The 19101-nt window shown below is 33.4% G+C and overlaps 1 protein-coding gene across 1 annotated transcript in view; it reads right to left on the bottom strand.

The window, feature by feature from the left end:
* Window positions 1-5898: 5898 nt before the first annotated feature.
* LOC136412633 (lachesin-like) overlaps window positions 5899-19101 on the bottom strand; it is a 204739-nt gene continuing 191536 nt past the window's right edge. Inside the window, exons 8-10 of the mRNA XM_066395764.1 lie at window positions 13225-13373; window positions 6285-6338; window positions 5899-6224 (exon numbers count right to left, since the gene is read on the bottom strand). Of these exons, the coding sequence (XP_066251861.1) occupies window positions 6118-6224; window positions 6285-6338; window positions 13225-13373 (310 nt within the window). The 3' untranslated portion in view covers window positions 5899-6117. The remainder of the gene's footprint in view (window positions 6225-6284; window positions 6339-13224; window positions 13374-19101) is intronic.

Raw genomic sequence — 19101 nt, 5'->3', positions numbered from 1 at the left:
GTATGAGCATCGCGGACATTAAGGGTTCTACTGATCTCAAACATCAAACATTTTACTGATTTTTTTGGCTTTGATCAGGAAAACATTCTTACTGCTCTTGATACTTGAATCGCCATAGCAGATACTTGAAATGAAATCACGTAGTAGGCACCACCTAATTAGAAAGCTTCAAAAGGTACTTTATGACATTTTTGAACATCCGTAAAAGCTTGGAAAGTTTTATTATTCATAATAACCAGTTACTAGAAGTAACTAGTATATTACTTCAAACTAGTAATTAGTATGTTATACGTTACTAGTAGTAACATCTTAACGTATTTATACAATAACACGTAAAGCGCAGTTACAATGAAAGAAGGTACATAGGTGCTATACGGGGCGAGTTTTTTCGATGTGCAATATGTTGATCTTCTTGATAACTAGGAAAGGTAGAAAGTTGGTTAAACAGGCAAAGATTTCCGGTTTTAGGGAAGTAATGTAAATTAACAAAATTAAATTAATTTTTTTTAAAATTCATCTCTCCCTAGATATTTAGAAGAAAATGTATTTTCCTGATGATAATCAAACCAGCTGCATTATAGTTGGTTTAAGGAATTTAAGCATATACAGGGCGTTTCCTAACTACATGTAAAAAATCTAAGGGCGTAATTTTCGATTGATTTTAAGTAAGAAATGTCCAATAAACATATGTCCGCAAATGCTTTGTTTCCAAGATACAGGGTGTTGAAATGTAATAAGAAAAAACGGTTTTATTCGATATTTTCAAAATGACATAATTTGGGTGATTCAATTTTAGCACACGATTATGTAGTAAAAAGCCCAATATTTATACTTGTCTTACTTCTCTTGTTCTTTTTGCTTTTTACTGCCACAGCCATAAACAAGATAGTAAACATTAATACATATTAAAACCACTATGGTCATTTTCAACAATTTTTATAATTAATCATTAAAGCATTCTTCTAAAAAATTCTGTTTTCTTTGAAAAGGAGTGCCCCTATCAAAAAGAACAAGAGAAGTAAAACAAGTGTAAATATTGTGCTTTTTACTACATAATCGTGTGCTAAAATTAAAATTGAGTCATTTTTGAAATATTGAATAAAACCGTTTTCTCTTGTTACATTTCAACACCCTGTATCTTAGAAACAAAGCATTTGCGGACATACATATGTTTATTAGACATTTCTTACTTAAAATCAATCGAAGATCATGCCCGTAAATTTTTTACATGTAGTTCGAAAACACCCTGTATAAAGTTTGAAGAAAACTTATCTTATTAGATTAAACAGATCTATTTTGTCAATTGTCATCTTTGAGACATGACATAAACTTTTTTTAAATGGTAGACATACAGCTATTTTTCAGTTTTAATGTTAATTGACGTTAAACATAATGTGCGATGAATTCCTGCATGTCAATTTATTATCGTATTAGATCAACTACGAAATACTTCAGTTTTGACGAAAACTCGTAACTAACTTACACAAGTACCCTTTTTAGCTTACATGAAGTGTTTCTACAGTTGATTTCGTACGATAATAAATTAACCTGAACAATTTCATGGCACGCTAAATTTAATTTTAACTTAAAATTGAATTTTAAATGTGAGAAATATTGAACTTGGGTGACGCAATTGTAGTTATGGAGGAATGGAGAAAATCTTTCGCAGAAAAATTGATCTATTTCGCGCTATTAATTAATTTCTGATGTTTGAGTGCAGAATGTATGAAAAGAAAGATGAATAATAAAATGAAAAATAAAAAAAGGAAATAAATACCTCATCGACTATCAAACAACATGCAACTATAACCTACTTTGCAGTTGAGCAAGGGCAGGAAACTTAAGCAAGCTATAAATTTACAATTAATATCACAGATCTACTTATTAATACAATTTCGGAAATAATCAAGTTTCAATTTACACGACAACAGTATTTACTGATATCAAATAATATGTATGTATTAAACAGTACGTTAACTCTACAGTATAATATGATAAATTTGTAACAAATTTAGGTTTTTGGCATCTAATGAGTTTAAATCAGCACCGAGCTACATAATTTTGATAAAGAAGCATTTAATTGATATCTATGTAACTATAATACAAAATGGCTCACTTTGAGCAGCTTTAGGCGAGCTGACAATGCCGCTTTTAGCTTACAAATGCGTGCGGTAAAGGAACTTTATTGCACGCCCGTACTAAAACGGCGTCGGAAATGAAAACAGTGCAAGAAACTTTAGTCATTATTAAACAACTTGACCTTGTGGACAGGTGAAGGGACTTTTGACTTTATGAAAAAGTGGAATATATCGTTTCGAAAAAATACGAGGGCTTAAATATGAGTAGTAATGTAAGCTCCAACGAGTTCTGCTGTTTAAAAACACTGTTAAGTGAATGAACCACAAAAAATAAATGTGGCTACTCACTCTGATATCACTACCCAGTTATACCAATATCATATTTTGCGCCTGTATCTTTAACGGTTCCGTGTGCTTAAGTAACTTACTCGTTTTGGGACGACCTATATAAAAAATTGACTTCTTCATAATATAGAGGGTGAGTTTTTTTAATTTGTTTGATGAATTGATCTCGGAAACTAGATGAGTTACAAATTCGCTTAAGTGGAGTATTAAGAACAAATACAGAGTTTACTAGTGGTTTTGGATAATTTTGAATTTATTGCTTATCAGATTTGTCAGATGATTAAATTTTTTCTCGTAATTTTTGGGATATGTCGCAAACTTACTTTTTTAATAGAAAGCTGAATAGATTATAACTTCATTGAAAAGGTTCTTTTCTAAGCTTTAAAGCGATATCAATAATAAAATTTTCAAAATAGCGAACTTATAGCCATTTTTTAGATTTAAAGTCCAATTTTAACGTAGTGGAGTCACTTAGAGTCGTATATTTTCGTTGAAAACGCTCCCTGAAATGCTTTATGTAAGCTAAAAATTTTGACTTTTTGTGAAAATATTTAAAAAAAATTTCTGAATGACTTTTTGCAATTAAAATGGATTTTTTTGACAACATATATTTTATAGTTAACATAACATATCTCAGTGTTGTTGCGAAAAAAACTCTGTTTTTATTACAAGAAATTATGCAGCTAAAAAAAAATAAGTGTGCAAGAAAAATAAATAAATTTTTAGCTTACATGAAGCTTTCCAATAATTGTTGTGAACAAAAATAAGTAAATCTGCTTGATTCCAGGGCACACGACATTAAAACTTGGCAATATATTAAAAAAATGGCTGTAGCCCGGCATTTTAAAAAACATCTATATTGTTACTAGTGACGTTTCAAAGCTTAGAAAAAGACCTTCAAGAGAAGCCTTAATCTACTATGCTTCCTATTTAAAAAATAGTGGCTTTAAATTGATTCCCCAGAACTACAATTCTTGCCCCCTTTTAACTTTTTTGTATCTCTGCTAGTTTTCGAGATTTCTTTCACCCCTCACTAAACATCGCAAAAGACTCACCCTGTATAGTCAATAGTAGAGACGTTCTTGCAGTAACCATGCTTGCCATGCAGCTTGTCTTTATAAATCTGCCCCAATGGGCATATTGAATCGCAAATTATCTATGTATGTGGGAATTATGCAGATATTACTAGGTGAGCTGGAAAGCGTTAACTCGTTTGGAAAATATAAATGTATTAAATGCATAAATTACTGCCAATAAGGTCTCTAAAGAATAAATTAACTATCGACAAATCTGGGCAATTAAAACACATAAAATATACAAAATCTTGGCAGTAATTACAATAGGGATTTTATTGCCCGCTTTACAGCTCCAAATGCTACACTAATTGGCACAAAATATCGAAGACTTTGCTACAACAGCCAACCAATAAAGCTCATCGAAGTACGATTTTCTCAAACGGTATTTTGTCTCAAGACTGACATTTCACTCATCAAGACTTTGTTGAAACAAAACTGGAAGCAAACACATAATGGGTTTCACTGTCATTCCATTTCGGGTTTCTGTAATATGATAACTAAACTTTTACCTACAGAGAAAGTTTCACAGTCTGATTTTCTGGAAATACTAATTATTCCTATGGAGTGAACAACGTAACGATTACATTAATGGAAAAATTAGTTACTGTTGATATGTGGGCACTGAATTCGCTGCAAACTCCTTCAGTGTTCGACATAGATTCTCAAGTTACACAGACAGAAATTAAGTGTTTGAAGAAAAATTATTTAATTATAAATATCGTTTCATTTTTTTTATATTGAGATGTGTCAACATTATAATTCGGGCCATCCTGAATTAATTTGTGAAGTAATCTTTCAGTTATCCAATGTATTTATGCCGGACCACGTCTGAAACCGATTTGCGATCAGTTGACAACACGCGTCTCGACAATATGTTCATGGATATAATTCACATGAGTTTTCTGTATTTGTAAAACCTTTTAATTTTTGTTTTTTGTTTACGAATTTAGAAAAATATATTCATTCTTCATAAAAACGACTGCTATACACGTTTAAAACAAATTTACATATAAATAAACAGCAATTAAAAATGTAGTTTTTGAACTCTCCCTATCTAATGATCTGTATAAAAATAAATTCTTCAGGAAGACTGACTTTTTTCTATACCAATAGGTAGAAAAGACTGTTGTGAACCCTACCCATGGACATACTGCAGATCAGACTTGTACTAATGTCACCACACTATCAATGAAATTACTAAAATTTTGTTTTCGCGGGGTATTCGTCCCATTGAATTAAGTTTTGTCCCAATGGAATTTTCTTTAATAACTATTTGCACCGACCTCTATAAAGGAGTAATCAATTATTGGATTTTTACGTCGGAATCTCTTTTTTATAATTCATTTTTCATCAGGATCAAAATCGCTTCCACAAATTTCTTTGCCTTATGAATTTTGAATTATTGGAAACTGTCAACGGGTATACCTCATCGCACCTCTTTAGGGGGTAATTTAAATGAGATGAAAGATGCTGAATTGAATGGTAAAGGAAATTTCGAAAACAGCATTGCCAAATTTTATTTGGCTTAAACAAATTTGGGGAAAAACCCGATGTGTCAAAACAGTTATTTTGAGCTAAATCCAAAACGTGTAGTTTCCAAAAAAAATTAAATGCGAAATTTTATTAGTTTTTTTGAGGCCCATACATTGATATCAATAAATTTTCTTCTTGATATTTAGATTCGGTATTTTTTATACTTTTCTATTTTTTATTTACGTACCTGCGATTTTTTTGTAGTGTTTTGAAATTGCTTTTTATACATAATTCAGTGATGTATTTCACGATTACAGGTTCCTAGGTTTCGTATCAAATAAAGTCATCATCGGACATTTTTATAAAAAATTGAGTTTGATTTCCAATATGGTTTTAAAAAGACTTACTACATTATATCAATACATCATATTATTAAAAAATATATATTCTGAAGATAAATTTGGATAGTACCAATAAGAAGAGCAATTTCGAAAACTCATTTCTTTTCTAGTCGTAAATTTTTCTTAAAAAAGCCTAACATGGTAACTTTTTTCCAAATGGAACATCGGGACATTCAATCGTGTGTAGATCATCGAATTGGGGATAAAAAGTGCTTTCAAAATATAACAACGAAAAATCAGATTATTGTTTTAGGAAAATGAAGTTAGGGCCCATATCTCAGAAACTAAACAGAAAAAAGATGTATTAAGACCACTATGTAAGTCTGATAAAACTAATAATAGTTCGCATTGAATATTTTATTTTTCTTTATTTATTTATTAAATTTTGAAAAAAATAGTTTTAGTTAAGCTCAAAAATTTACATAAAATTGATCCCGGACAAGAATGATCGTGAATTTCCATTGAGTACTCTAAATGTTTTAGAATTTTCATCTTATGTTCACTCACTCTTCAATAAAAATAAAATTTTACAACTATTTTTTATGAAATATCATAAATCCTTAGTACTAGCAGATATCGATACGTCCCCCTTGCGACGTTCTGGCCTTCACATTATACATATTTGATACGATAATTAAACACCACCATGATATTATTATATACAATTTACAGTGATATGTCTCTAACTAGTGAATAATCATCAGTTCAGTTTCACTTGTCATGCCCGTGCTGAGTCGTTTTGAATCACCTCATGAAGTATCTCAATAAGCAAATGATCACTAGGACGAACGACGGAGCTGTGGATGTACCACCTGAGGCTTCTCTGTGCCCCCTGGCCGGTTCAGCAAAACCTAATGTAATTAATTCTAAAGTAAGTATACTTAATAGTTATTAGTGTTATGCTAACTTACCGCCTATCATTCCTAAAGTTTCGTTTGGATTGCCATTAGGACCCACTTTAATTTCTGCAAAGAAAGAAAGGGAATAAGAAGTTAGATTAAGATATATGTAGTTACAATGAAAGTAAGTAGGACCCAAGTTAGTTAATTTCATTAAGACTCTGATTATTAAGGGACTGGCAAATACGTGCGTAGCACAAAGTAGCAGTTAAGTTGGAGATGAGGTTAGTCCTAAGCTTCTGTAAATCCACCAACACTCCACCCACAGGAATCGATAACAAATATAGAAAAAAGTAAGGCGTAGGGACTGATTGTAGTATACCGAGTGTCTTTCACAGCCGATTCATCCCTATTTACTTTTTTGTTTTTCCATCTATTGAAATGAATGAATTTCTGCCTATGTATTCGACATGCTTACAAAATTTGGCAGTAAATCTTTTTGCATTAGTAAGCTATGTACAAAAAAAGATAATAGAGGTAGAATACTATTTATTAAAAATAAATTAAATTTTGAACAGCGTGAAATATAAAATAATTTTTTAGAACCTAGAGGGGCAGTAGTCCTTCTGGAAAATTGAATTGTCTTCTAGAATCTTGACGAATACCTGTAGTCAGCGGAAAACTATGGTATGTATGCATACAGTGTGTAATATAATATAATAGTACGTAAAAATTCAGGGAATGAATCTATGGGTGATTTTAAGAAAAAAGTTTAAATGAACATGGGTCTGTTTTCTCCTCCCGTTCGAAATGCAGGGTAACAAAAAAAGTTTTTTTTTAAGTCTCTCTAATAAATACATTCCAGCATTATATATTTTTATGAACATTAAAGAGCATAAAATAGGTGTAGAGACACATCTTTTAAAGGGAAAACAATATTTTTAATTTCACCAGTGGTGTCCCCTTTAACGTGACTGAACATTTTAAACGAAAAATATGATACATTACTTGTTAAAAAAATTAAAATAATTTTCTAAATGTTCCATGTTTCTGTGATAAAAGGTCTCTTGAATATTTTTCATAACGTTAACTATTTTCCTGAAAAAAAATTCTAATTAATATTAAAATTACAATACTAAATTAGGTACATTACGTTATTCATAAAAGTATGAGTTAATAAGGTGTTAAGGATGCTCTTTTTCACATATCAATCTTTGAAAAATCCAGGGTGTATTTCTTATTGTATTCAATGAATTATGCGATTTTTCAGTTGCAAATTGTTGCATTTTATTTATTTTTTCATGAAAACGGTTAACGTGAAGGAAAATATTTAAGAGACCTTTTTCTTCGCAGAAATATGAAGCGTTCAGAAAATTATTATTTTTTTAAAAACCAATGGGGTATCATATTTTTCATATAAAATTGTCAGGTTCAGGGCCACATTAATGGAGACACTACTGGTCAAATTAAAAAATTTTGTTCTGTAACGTTTTCCTCTTAAAAAATATGTCAAAATATTTATGCTGGAAAGACTTTTAAGACAAAACTCAAAAAATGTATCACCCTGTATATCAGACAGGAAGCGAAAACAGACCCATATTCATATAAAATTTTTTCCTTAAAATCATCCACAAATTTATCCCCTGGATTTTTGAGATACTATTTTCAAACGTTCTGTATATTGCAAATTGCAAGGGGAGGAAAATATGTTAGGTACAAAGACCAAAAACAAAGCTAACGCACTATTTTATTGTTTAACAAAAGCTAGAATACTATTTGTTTAAAACAAATTTTGAATAGCTGTGACGTGTAAAATAATTTTTCAAAACTTTGCTTATTTTTTTCTGTTAATTTAATTTTTCGGACATGGAAAGGGGACAGCAATCCTCTTGGATTCTGTCTGAAAACGGCCATATGCGTCAGGGTCTAGTGCAACTATCTCGTGCAATGATATGCCATTACCACACTTGTTGGTTAAATATCTATAGCCAACAACATTAATACCCGGAAAAGCTGAGTGCGTATATTATACGATACTAATAACATTCTTCCTATTTGAAACATGGTATTTTTGAATTTGGTAATATTGAAACAACCTCCAGCGTACAATTTTTGATAACCACTTTACTTTGCTGCATAAATGACATTAATACCGTGAGATCTCTTTCATCCCCCCCTTCGGCCTGATTCGAGATCTAGATAAGGCAGTCATAACGTTTCAGGCCATGCTAGATAACATCGAATATGTCTACCATAAACAAATACTGGAAAAGCGATTTTCAGAAAACCCATTTCCAACGCCGTATTAATCATTAGGGTGACGTTTAGGGTCCAGATTTCATGTCTTTGTTTTACGGCATTACGGGGTAGGGTTGTGCATATTAATATTGCTCTAGTTACAGATAACTAATGGTGGTTACGTATAAAGTGGTCACTCTAGACACATTAACCTCGACAAAGCCCTTTTAAAATTCCTCAATAAGCGCCACGCCAAAGGGCGACAAACGATTCATCATATCTGTATGGCCGCATGTCCGACCCATGTCATCAAAATTAAGTCTGATTTCTGTCGTAACCTCTAGAAACCTTTTGTGAAATTTAGTTGTATGACTGAAATTTCGTATTAAGGTCGGCCCTTATAAAATTCAAGAAGGTCATTTATCCTCGTTTGACCCACACTGCCTCTGTCCTGGTAGAAATTCGATATCTAACTGCGTTACGTATTTCTTAAGATTTCGTGCTCTTGTGCATTACCAGTTTTTTTCCCTCTGAATTTGCATAGTTCTTAAACTTCCTTTGTTTCGTCTTTTCCTATAAGGATTAGAAGAGTGGCCGGGGCTAATCTGATGCGTCTGGCATGCCTGAAACCTCCTTAACTAAGAGATTTGCATAAGATTAGTGGAAGTTTTAAGTATCAGCTGAAATACATAGGGCCGTAACATAGCGGTCGGTTTTAAACTGGAATCTTTCTTGTACGAAACCTGTAAGTGGAATAGTAACTGAACTTCAATAGAGACGTAGTGGAATTGAGACCTTCAATAACGGGACATAGAGCGGAGTTGTGCTTAATGCTTGTTAATTAATCTTCTCTGTCTCGCAGTCGAACTTTGCCGGCCCACATAAAACTTTTCGACAAAACAGTGTTTGCTTAACATCGATCTCATTAGAAACAGATTGAAACTTATAGAAATTACCATACCTGGGTTCCTAACTTGTTGAAGAGTTTAAACCTAGGAACCTGGGCAAGGCTCTTGGGTCATGCCTTCAATTATTATTAATTTTCTTTATGACGTTCTCGGGAAATGTTCCAGTAGCTTCATTTGTAAGAACATCTGTGGACAAGTTTATTCCGGGAATGCGGTAACAAGAAGTTCACCAAACAAGCTCAAAATGCGAGAATAGAAATTACTAAACGGACAAAACGCTTTGGATCGCTGACTTATAAAGATGAAGGGATCAGTATTTTTTAGCAGCGACAACGTCCATGTGAATGTAAATAGCCGTAGAGAAAGAAGACCGTAAAATAGGCCGAAACGTCGGAGCATTATGAATTCGAAAGCTGTTTCATTCGGCCTAAGCCCGATGTATTGCCATTGGCTAACTGCAAAAAGACGTAAAATTCAACGTACAAAATAAAGAAAAATGGCAAAATTTGTACACTAAACAAAACAAAAAACCATTAACAATTTTTAGTTCTCTTTTCGTTTTATTGCTAAAAAGCAAAATAGCTGAGAGGACCCTAAGTAATTCATCTCAATACGGACTATTTCCTTTAGCGGTAATTTAACTACTATGGATCCAACCTAAATCAATTTTCTGAGATCGCGAAGTAACGGCACGAAACCTCCAGGGGAAATAACTCTACATAAAGTTTTAGTAGCTAATATGATGGCACTTTACTCAACTTCTGCATTTGCCGCTAACTTTTCGTAGCATCCGGTCAGCTAACACTGAGTTAGCGCTAGCGGAAAGGTTTAAAGCGAGTTTTCTAACAAACTTTTCTTTTGTTAAAAAGTGTCTTGCGAGATATTTGTCTGGGTTTAGTGTATCCACTTTGTCGTGTAACTAGTGTTAGGGCGGATATATTAACAGGATGATAAGTTCTGTCAGTGGGATAAGGCAGGTTGAAAAGCGTCTTAGCAAGATATTGATAAAGGTGCCTCTAATGGTATTTTGCCCTATTTTTATCCAGCACGAGAAAAATCTCCGATTACCTAATGGGAAGTAAAATTGGCTCATACCTCCAAGTGCTGCCGGGTGATTAAGTGAGGCCTCTTTTCGGAGCGAGAATTAGATTTTCTTTTATAGATGGATGTTTTTATACGAAGTATGGGATATTATGGTAAGGGAAGGTTATTACGACGAGAGGTTCCCATGCTTTCTACGAAAACGGTATATTATAATATATGTAAGTGTATGAGATGATATTTAAACCACGCGCGACATATTACAAAATACGAAACGAAGCGGAGTGTTTTGAAAACCGTTAAAGCATATTTTACAATTATATTTAAAAAACGAATATGGTACGAGTATAAATACATGGCTGAGACCCTTTATAGTCGACTGTGTCATAGCCGGTTATCCCCCAAGCACTTGAGAGATGTAGTAAAGATATTGTAGACCAGCCATTTTGCACCCTATCTTAACGGTCATGTATTTCACCCCCCCCTTGTCCTTTTATTGGTTTATCCGCACCCAAGTGGTGCTAATTGCTACTACAACCGTGACACTGTATCCTCTACAACTGGCCATTACCTGAATATACATATGTATAAGGATCATTGGATAAGATGTGCCTTTTATTAGAAACCATCCCCTTACCCTCCTCATACCCATGACGCATGGTGGAGGCGCCGGTGACTCGTGACTGCATATCTTTGAATATGTTGTTGAAATACCGTTTGTTATTTGACGACATGCCTAGGAAACCTCTAATTATTTTCAACTCTTGCAGGATGTTATAGCTTGAATGTAGTAGGGCCTAAGAAGAATCGACACGTACGTTTGAAACGACGGTCCTTGGAAATATGTTGAAATTAACACTCTAAGCAAACTGCTGGAGAAGTAAATATTAACACGAAAATGAAACATTCTAATTTGGATTATATTCGGGTAGGTCACGGATGAGTCACAAACTGACAATGAGTAATGTTTATACATGTGTAATGTTGTCTGCGGTGTATCCACAATGAATGTTGACAGCGTGGTGAATGCATCTCGCGCAAACGAAATATCCACCCTTTGCATCAACCCCCGTTCCCGGTAGTTAACAACCAAAGGGCGATAATTGCTACTTTAGTTGCGACAGTGTTTCCTCAACCAATTGCCCTGATTTCCTCAAAATATGCCTTCCTCACAATTATGTCATAAGGCGGAGGCGCCGTTGGGCCATGGGTGCGTAACTTCGAATACGCTGCTAAGATACCGTTGATTATTGGAAGAAAAATGATGATTCATACGTTCCATATTAATTTTTAGCACTTACGATGAATCTGCACGGATTACTGCTTGAACAGGGTGATGCAACAAGAAATGTTCAACGGTACTCTGTCGATACGTAGAATTAGATGGCACATAGATGGCGCCAGTGGATAGAAGTGTTGCCCGCAAAGCCCCAATGCTGTAGAAAGTTGGGGCACGCATAGATGGCGCCACGGTATTAGTGTAGCTCACCTTCAGCGAAAACCTACTTAACATATCAATAGACTTCTCGACTCAGCGAGGACATTTCCTTATTTGACTTTACAACTAGTGCGTTGCATTTCCAAACTAAGACAGAGCCAGGGGTGCTATGTATTTTTGTTTGTCAGTTTGAATAAAATTCCCATGATGTTTTTTCTCGTTGAAGTTAAAAAATACATAGCCCGCGATGAATTTCCGGGCTGTTTATTTCATAAATTGTGATTAATTAAACATAATTATTTTTTTAAAGCAAACTTCCCGCTGAAGGGAGTGCACTCTAGTGGGTTATTTAGCTTATTGAAAAACGAAATAATAATCTTCCTGCGTTGTGTTTTTTAGGTTGATTATTATACTCGGTAAAAGTTGCCCTCGGTGGTAAATATCTTCCTCTGGGCGGGCTTTCATACGGCTGGTTGAATCTCCGCGCTGAAGATTCCAGATATTACAATCACTTTCGTTAAGTAGCAGGTTCAATTAATACTTCATTTATTTTCAATACCCTGGGAAGCTATTGACCGTAGAAATCATAAGTAGTTGCCTACATCTCGTCCACTCATCATCCGTCTGTACCGCCCCTGGCTCATTATTCAATATTAATACTGTTCTCTTATTAAAATAAAACCGTTTTCATCCTGATATTTCTTTACAACTAACCAGACTAATAAATTAATCTTCATAGCGCTCTACTCAGTTTCCTATTGTATTTGCATATTTATTCTGTAAAACGTTTATTCGTACTGTTTATTTATTCTGTTCTTGTTCTTAATTATTTAGTCCTGTAATAAATCCGTTATTTGCTTCGCTGTGGTTTTCATCTTATTTCCTGAACCTTAGGATTTTGCTAGTGTCTAGGGGTTACCTAATAATCCAGGTGCATTACGTTATCTAAACCCTTCGCCGTAAGAAGAGCGTCATGGTGTACTTGGGTCGATTATATGCAAACTTCTCCTCAGTACGTTATGCAATATACATTAACTATGAGGATTAGTTTAAAGCTTTGGGAAATTCCTTTTTTCTTAAATATGATGCTATAAACTGGTCTTCTAAAAATGTTTTCCCATTCAAGCGACCTTGTAACTCTGATAGTTCTCAAGATTTCTTCGCTAACCATAAAAACTCAACCTGCAAAAGGCAACTGAAATGCGGGGGGTACCGGTAAACGCATCATTTCTGTTTCGCTCTATATCTCTTAAACCAATGACAAATCTGCGGCACAGTTTGAAAACCGCTCGTTCACTAATAAAGTAAATATCTTACAAAAGGGTCGAGAAGTGGGTCCCTTCGTATCTGTGTCGATGTAGTAGGAAAATGTTATTTTGCCACTTACTGTAAAGTCTTAAGGTTCCCTCTGCTTTCCCTAAAGAATTCGTCGAGACGCAATTATAGGTCCCTACGTCGGCCTCTGCGAATGATCGAATGACCAGCCACATGACCACTTTGTATCCGCTTCTATTTTCTTGGATTTGATACTTGCTCCTGCAACAATAATACTTTAATATAACACTGCTTGCAAATAATAGTAAAAATATACATTTGCATAACTCTCTGTTATGCCCCGCGTGCTGTATAAAAAAATACGGTGTTTAATGGGATATTAAATAGTGACACCATGAACAAACAATGAAGGTCCTATAAAAATGCTTTCCTGAAATATTAATATTTATGCCCGTATTTTATAAAACTGCTCTGCTATATTGAGGTTAAAATGAAATTATCTTCGTATACGAGCTGAACTGCGAACATAAATTTTTAGTGCAATAATCTTAAAAACGCTCTTTTAAAATACAGAGTTTTCTGTGCAGGAAAGTTGAATAGTTTTGCGTAATTTAGAAGATCATTGAATAAGAATACAAAACATAAATGTGGTTTTGGAATTTATAGATAGATAAGTTTTCATATTTGCGGAAGTTATAAAAGTCATTTCTGTATTTAGTGCGCCAAATTCTCCTTTGATGGATAAGATAGAGAGGCTTTGAATGAGGTGCTGCTAATATATCGAAATTCGGCGTCAAATATCCGAGAACTAAAATTTAAAGGTGCCTTCATGTCCTAAAAAACAGAGTGTAAAATAGGTACATCATCCACTGTCATTTCTACTGTGCGTGCGCTTGCGCCAGTCAATGTGAAAAAGCGGCCCCACCCGGTGATGCGAAACTAACATCGATAAGGAGAAATTTCATTTGTTTGTCAGATCTCGACGTTTTTGTGCCATGTTTCTTGTCATATTTTGATAGCTGGAAAAAAGAGCTGTTTCCCACAATTTCCCGGGGTTGAATAAAAAACATGTTTCCTATTGATCGATGCTGTCCGCATCTATTCGAAAATTTCACCATTACCTCGCCGAGGTAAATAAGAAGTTTTTTTTGGGTGATTGTTCATATTGCGCTAATAAAAATATTTCCATTAGGGCCTTGTCCATCCATCGTTCTAGTCTATTCGACACTAAATGAACAAACACTAAAAAGTGTTTGATTGAAAATGATGTACGCTACTTCACCAACCTGCCTGCCTTTCTGACTTTGAAAGGACTGTACTGACGGTTTTAAATAAAAATTCATTCACTTCACTAAAGGGGGTGTACACAAGCAAATAAGAAATAAGATAAAAATAAAGTAAGAGATTATTATCTATGCCAGGTGCCCTTTTTACGAGCCTCATAATTTTGCCTGGTCTTGATTCGATGGGGGTTGCATTGTGTTTGATTTTAAAAGTTTTATTTAGAATTAGTTCTGTTTTAATTCTAAATTCTTTTTGATGTTCCTGTGGCCAGGTTTAAGCTGCTTCTTCTGTAGGTAAAATAAACTAGAGCTTAGGAATATATTTTGGAGTGACAGAGTAATTTAAGCCTTTAGAAAGAACAAGAGTTTCAGTCTCAGAAAGGCCTTTGTTGGATAGATTTATTACGGTCTTTGCAGCTGCGTTGTTGTTATTATTATTCAATGTTCATCCGAGCCCCTATTAAAGGATGGATGTTGTCCTCACTTAGTTTTACTACTCGCGTGTGAGGCCTTAGTCATTATGTAGTCATTTCTTGTATAGACGACGAAAATCTAGTTAACGAAGACATCTTTCTTATTTAATTTCAAGTTCGCTCCCAAAACGGTTTGATAGTTAAAGGAATATATCCCGTACCTATTTAAAAATGTTTCATTTTTTTGCCGTCACTTAACAAATGCTGATTTTAGGACGTTTTAATTGCTCACCCTCATATCAACAAAATGTGTGCTTTTCATTATCTGGGTTGATACACCATTGATGTTTGCCAACAGTGCTTTACACTCCCTTTTTTGCCAATATTGTTTAATGTACGACTACCTAAAAAACCTTTTAATAGATTAAATAAAACTGGAAATCGATGTTGCTTTCTGACTTTCACAGAATTTTTATACAAAGTTAAAGAAAGGTTTATCTAGCGTTTCGTAAATTTGAATCAATGATAAATTCACTTATAAAACTTTTACTACTGATACTTATTTCGAAACAAATTTATTATACAGTGCGTTCAAGATAAGGATGTCCAGCATAGAGATCTCGAAATGGGCAATAGAGTTACACTGAGTTAAATGGAAATAAAGAAACGTATTTTTGTGTTTTTGAATTTGGCTCTAAATTTTAAGAATATCTCATATACAAATTATTCCAACTTGTTAAAAATCTTGGTTTGTCAAAAAAGACAGATGTTTCTTCCCATGAATTAAGGACAGTGACAGTTGTCTAATTTGACAAATGAGTGAGGTTAAATATTCGGCTAATATCAAGATTTATTAGGAATGCGCTAAATTTTTAATCTCAATCATTCGACTAAACAGCCAGAAATATGGATTTTTGACTTTATACACACGTTAGTTTACACAGGGGAAAATCATCTGCATTTCATAGCGAGTCGAAATAGAAAGAGAGTAATATGGGCGTTACGAACTCAATTTTTGACCTCAGCCTATTGGACAAAGGGAATCAAATTTCTTTATTTTTTTTCCTATATAGGAGGAATTTTCGAAAAGAACATATATACAGAGTGCTTTACAACTTATCCAACAAATTTCAATCACATATGCACTGTTACAGAAGAAGTCCGTTTGCCAAAAAATGTTTAATGAAAGGCCTATAGGTAACGAGATAAACCATAATAAAATTTTATTTATTCTATATTTTAAAAATTGTTCAAAATTATGTTCATTGCCTTGAAGGAAAGCTTCAGCGTGGTTCATGTAATATGCATCACGCTGTTGAATATGACACTTCAGGAACCTGTCAAGCTAATTGCCCTATGCTTATCTGGGGATTTTCTTCTACGATGTTTAAAAGTTGAAGCTCAGCTTAAAGCTTTAAAACCAACCCCTTTCTTGTCCACATTTGGAACGCAAATCTCCTGTATCACGTCCAAGTTATACAAGTCTAAAAATGTATCGAGTTTTCATAAGCGCCTATTGGGAATTCACAGGGCATACAGATGAGAAGCCGTTCGCAATTTTTGCCTCAAATCTTCGTACATTAAGATCATGTCCATTAGTTTCTCATTGGAGTACACATAAGCCATTTTTACTAATAAATATTTTAGAAAAATTAACTTTGACTAAAGAACACTTTCTTATTGAAATTACTACAAATTGACTGTTTTCCTAACAGGGCATAAAAATCATGATAAAACGTTGGGTATTGTTACTCTCTTATCAGGATAGAAAAACATAAACCATTTTTCCACTTTTTTGTTAATTTGTGCGTGAAGTGCTAATTTTATTATAGTCAAATGGATGAATGAGTCTAATATAATAAATAAACTATTATTATTGTCTATCTCGCTACTTGTAGGATTTTCATTAGAATTGATATTTATTAAAAAAGTCCATTTGAACTTATTATGTAACAGCGCATACGTGGTTGAAGTTTCCCCGACAAGTTGTGAATTCACCCTGTATACAACTTCATCCAGTGTTTACTATACTTTGGGAGATAGGAATGTAGCAAGGAATTTGATATACAGGGTGTTTTTTTTTTGGTGTGCGTACCATTGCTATCTCCTAAACAGTGAGAGTTACAACTTCGATTAAATTACACTAAATTGGCTCCTTATGGAGCTGATTAAGGAAACCGCTGCAAGGTTGCCACATTTTCAGTAGTTTCCTAGATATTTGAAAAAGTATGAAAATGGTCCAAAACTTCAATCCCTCGTATTTCGTATACTATTTATTGCAGAAAAGAAGTTTAAATTACAAAGTTTCACACTTTTTACTCTCTACAAAACGACATATCGAACGTCATTGTACAGCTTTTAGTAACTAAGTAATCGGTATCAACTTCATTATTTTAAATACGGACCTGGAATTTTTATTTCATATTTCGAAAGCGCTTTTTATTCCTGACAGACTCATGTATAATATGTTTACATTTATTAACGTTTCAACCCGCATAATTTATCATCAGACTATTTTTTATTTACCTTTTTAAACTACACTACATACTCTTACTTATTAACCTATAATTATCCTAAATGTTCAAAGTGTCTCCCATTCTCACTTAGACATAACCGTTCATTATTTATTCGTTTTTTCTGAATGCTTCTAAGTGTTCTGGGTGTAATGCTTTGACACACAAAGATAATTTTGTTTTTTAAGTCGTCAATATTTTCTGGTGGGGTTTTATAAACTTTGTCTTTAATTATTCTCCAAATAGAAAAATGCATTGGAGCCATATCGGGATTATATATATATTATATATATATATCATATTTGGACCATTTTCATACTTTTTCAAATATCTAGGAAACTACCGAAAATGTGGCAATCTTGCAGCGGTTTCCTTAATAAGCTCCATAAGGGGCCAATTTAGTCTAATTTAATCGAAGTTGTAACTCTCACCGTTTCGGAGATAGCAATGGTAGGCACACCAAAAAAAAAACACCCTGTATATATATAAAAATATTTAAAACAATTTTTTAATTTAATTTTTTACATTTTTTAAAATATTTTTACACACTTTAGAAAATGGTGATGAAAATTCTCAAATGGAATACGCTCTGTGGTGGCAAAAAAATTATCTAAATGGCGGCAATTTCTTAAATAAAATACTATTTACTGACAAAGCAACATTCACTACAAATGGAGTTGTATTTTCACAAAATTGTAGATTCTGGTCAAAAGTAAACCTTAACTGGATTATTAATTCTAAAAGACAAAATTTTTTCAATTTTTTAAGTACGGATTTTCGGGATGCCTTAGAAGATCTGCCAATTGCAAGACGCGTCGACATAATTTTTCAAATGGATGGTGTGTTTGTTAATACTGCAGTAATAGTTAAAAACTTGCTTGATGAAAAATTTTCGAGAAAGTGGATTAGGCACTATAGTCAAGAAATTAAGTGGCCACCGCCGGGGCTAGATTAGACGCTCATGGATTATTATCTTTGGGAAAACTTGAAAGAAAATGTGTATCGTACAATACCAAATAATGTGGAACAATTTAAGCAGAGAATAACAGAAGAACCCGAGTTAATTTCGCAACAGGAACTCGCTAAGGTAATGAGTCATTGCTAAAGAAAATTAGAAAAATGTATTCAAGTTGAAGAAAGAATAATAGAAAACACGAATATTTAGAGATATTTAGTTATTTTGTTGTTTGTTGTTACGTTCAGTTTCATTTCTTTTATTAAAAAAAATCGATATTTCCTTAAATTTGATTTTTTATTACAAACGCTCTGTATTAATTAGGCTAATAAAAATAGCGCAATTTCAAAGCCTCTACCGAATCTCTTACCAATCTCTAACGAAAGAAGAAAAATGTCACTAAAATATCTTATCCTGTTAGTACAGGGTGTTCGCGAACATTGGAATTTTTTGAAATTTGTATCTAAATTATACACACTCTGTTTAAAATGGGGCTTTGAAAATTGGTATGAAGGGTTTTGAAGCATGGTTAAATCGATTGAACAATTAGTTTTTTCCATTAAAAAATGCCTAATGCGATTTTGTCATTTTTGGAGTTACATTTTATGCCATAGCAGGCCACGTAATGGGCCTAAATGAAAAAAATGCACATCATTGAGTAGAGCTCTTTAAGTGCAACATATTAAAAAAAATTAAATCGAATGTTCTTTTAAAAAATACGGATTTTTTTAAGTAACGAACTGAAACATACTATATGTTCAGTAAAATTTTTTTTTGATAAAATTACCTGAAGAATTATATTTTGGAAGCTAGCGCGACATTAAG

Source organism: Euwallacea similis, chromosome 12 (genome assembly GCF_039881205.1).
Source record: "Euwallacea similis isolate ESF13 chromosome 12, ESF131.1, whole genome shotgun sequence".
NCBI classification, from domain to species: domain Eukaryota; kingdom Metazoa; phylum Arthropoda; class Insecta; order Coleoptera; family Curculionidae; genus Euwallacea; species Euwallacea similis.
Note: the sequence above shows the minus strand (reverse complement) of the source record. Positions and strands in the feature narration are given on the sequence as shown.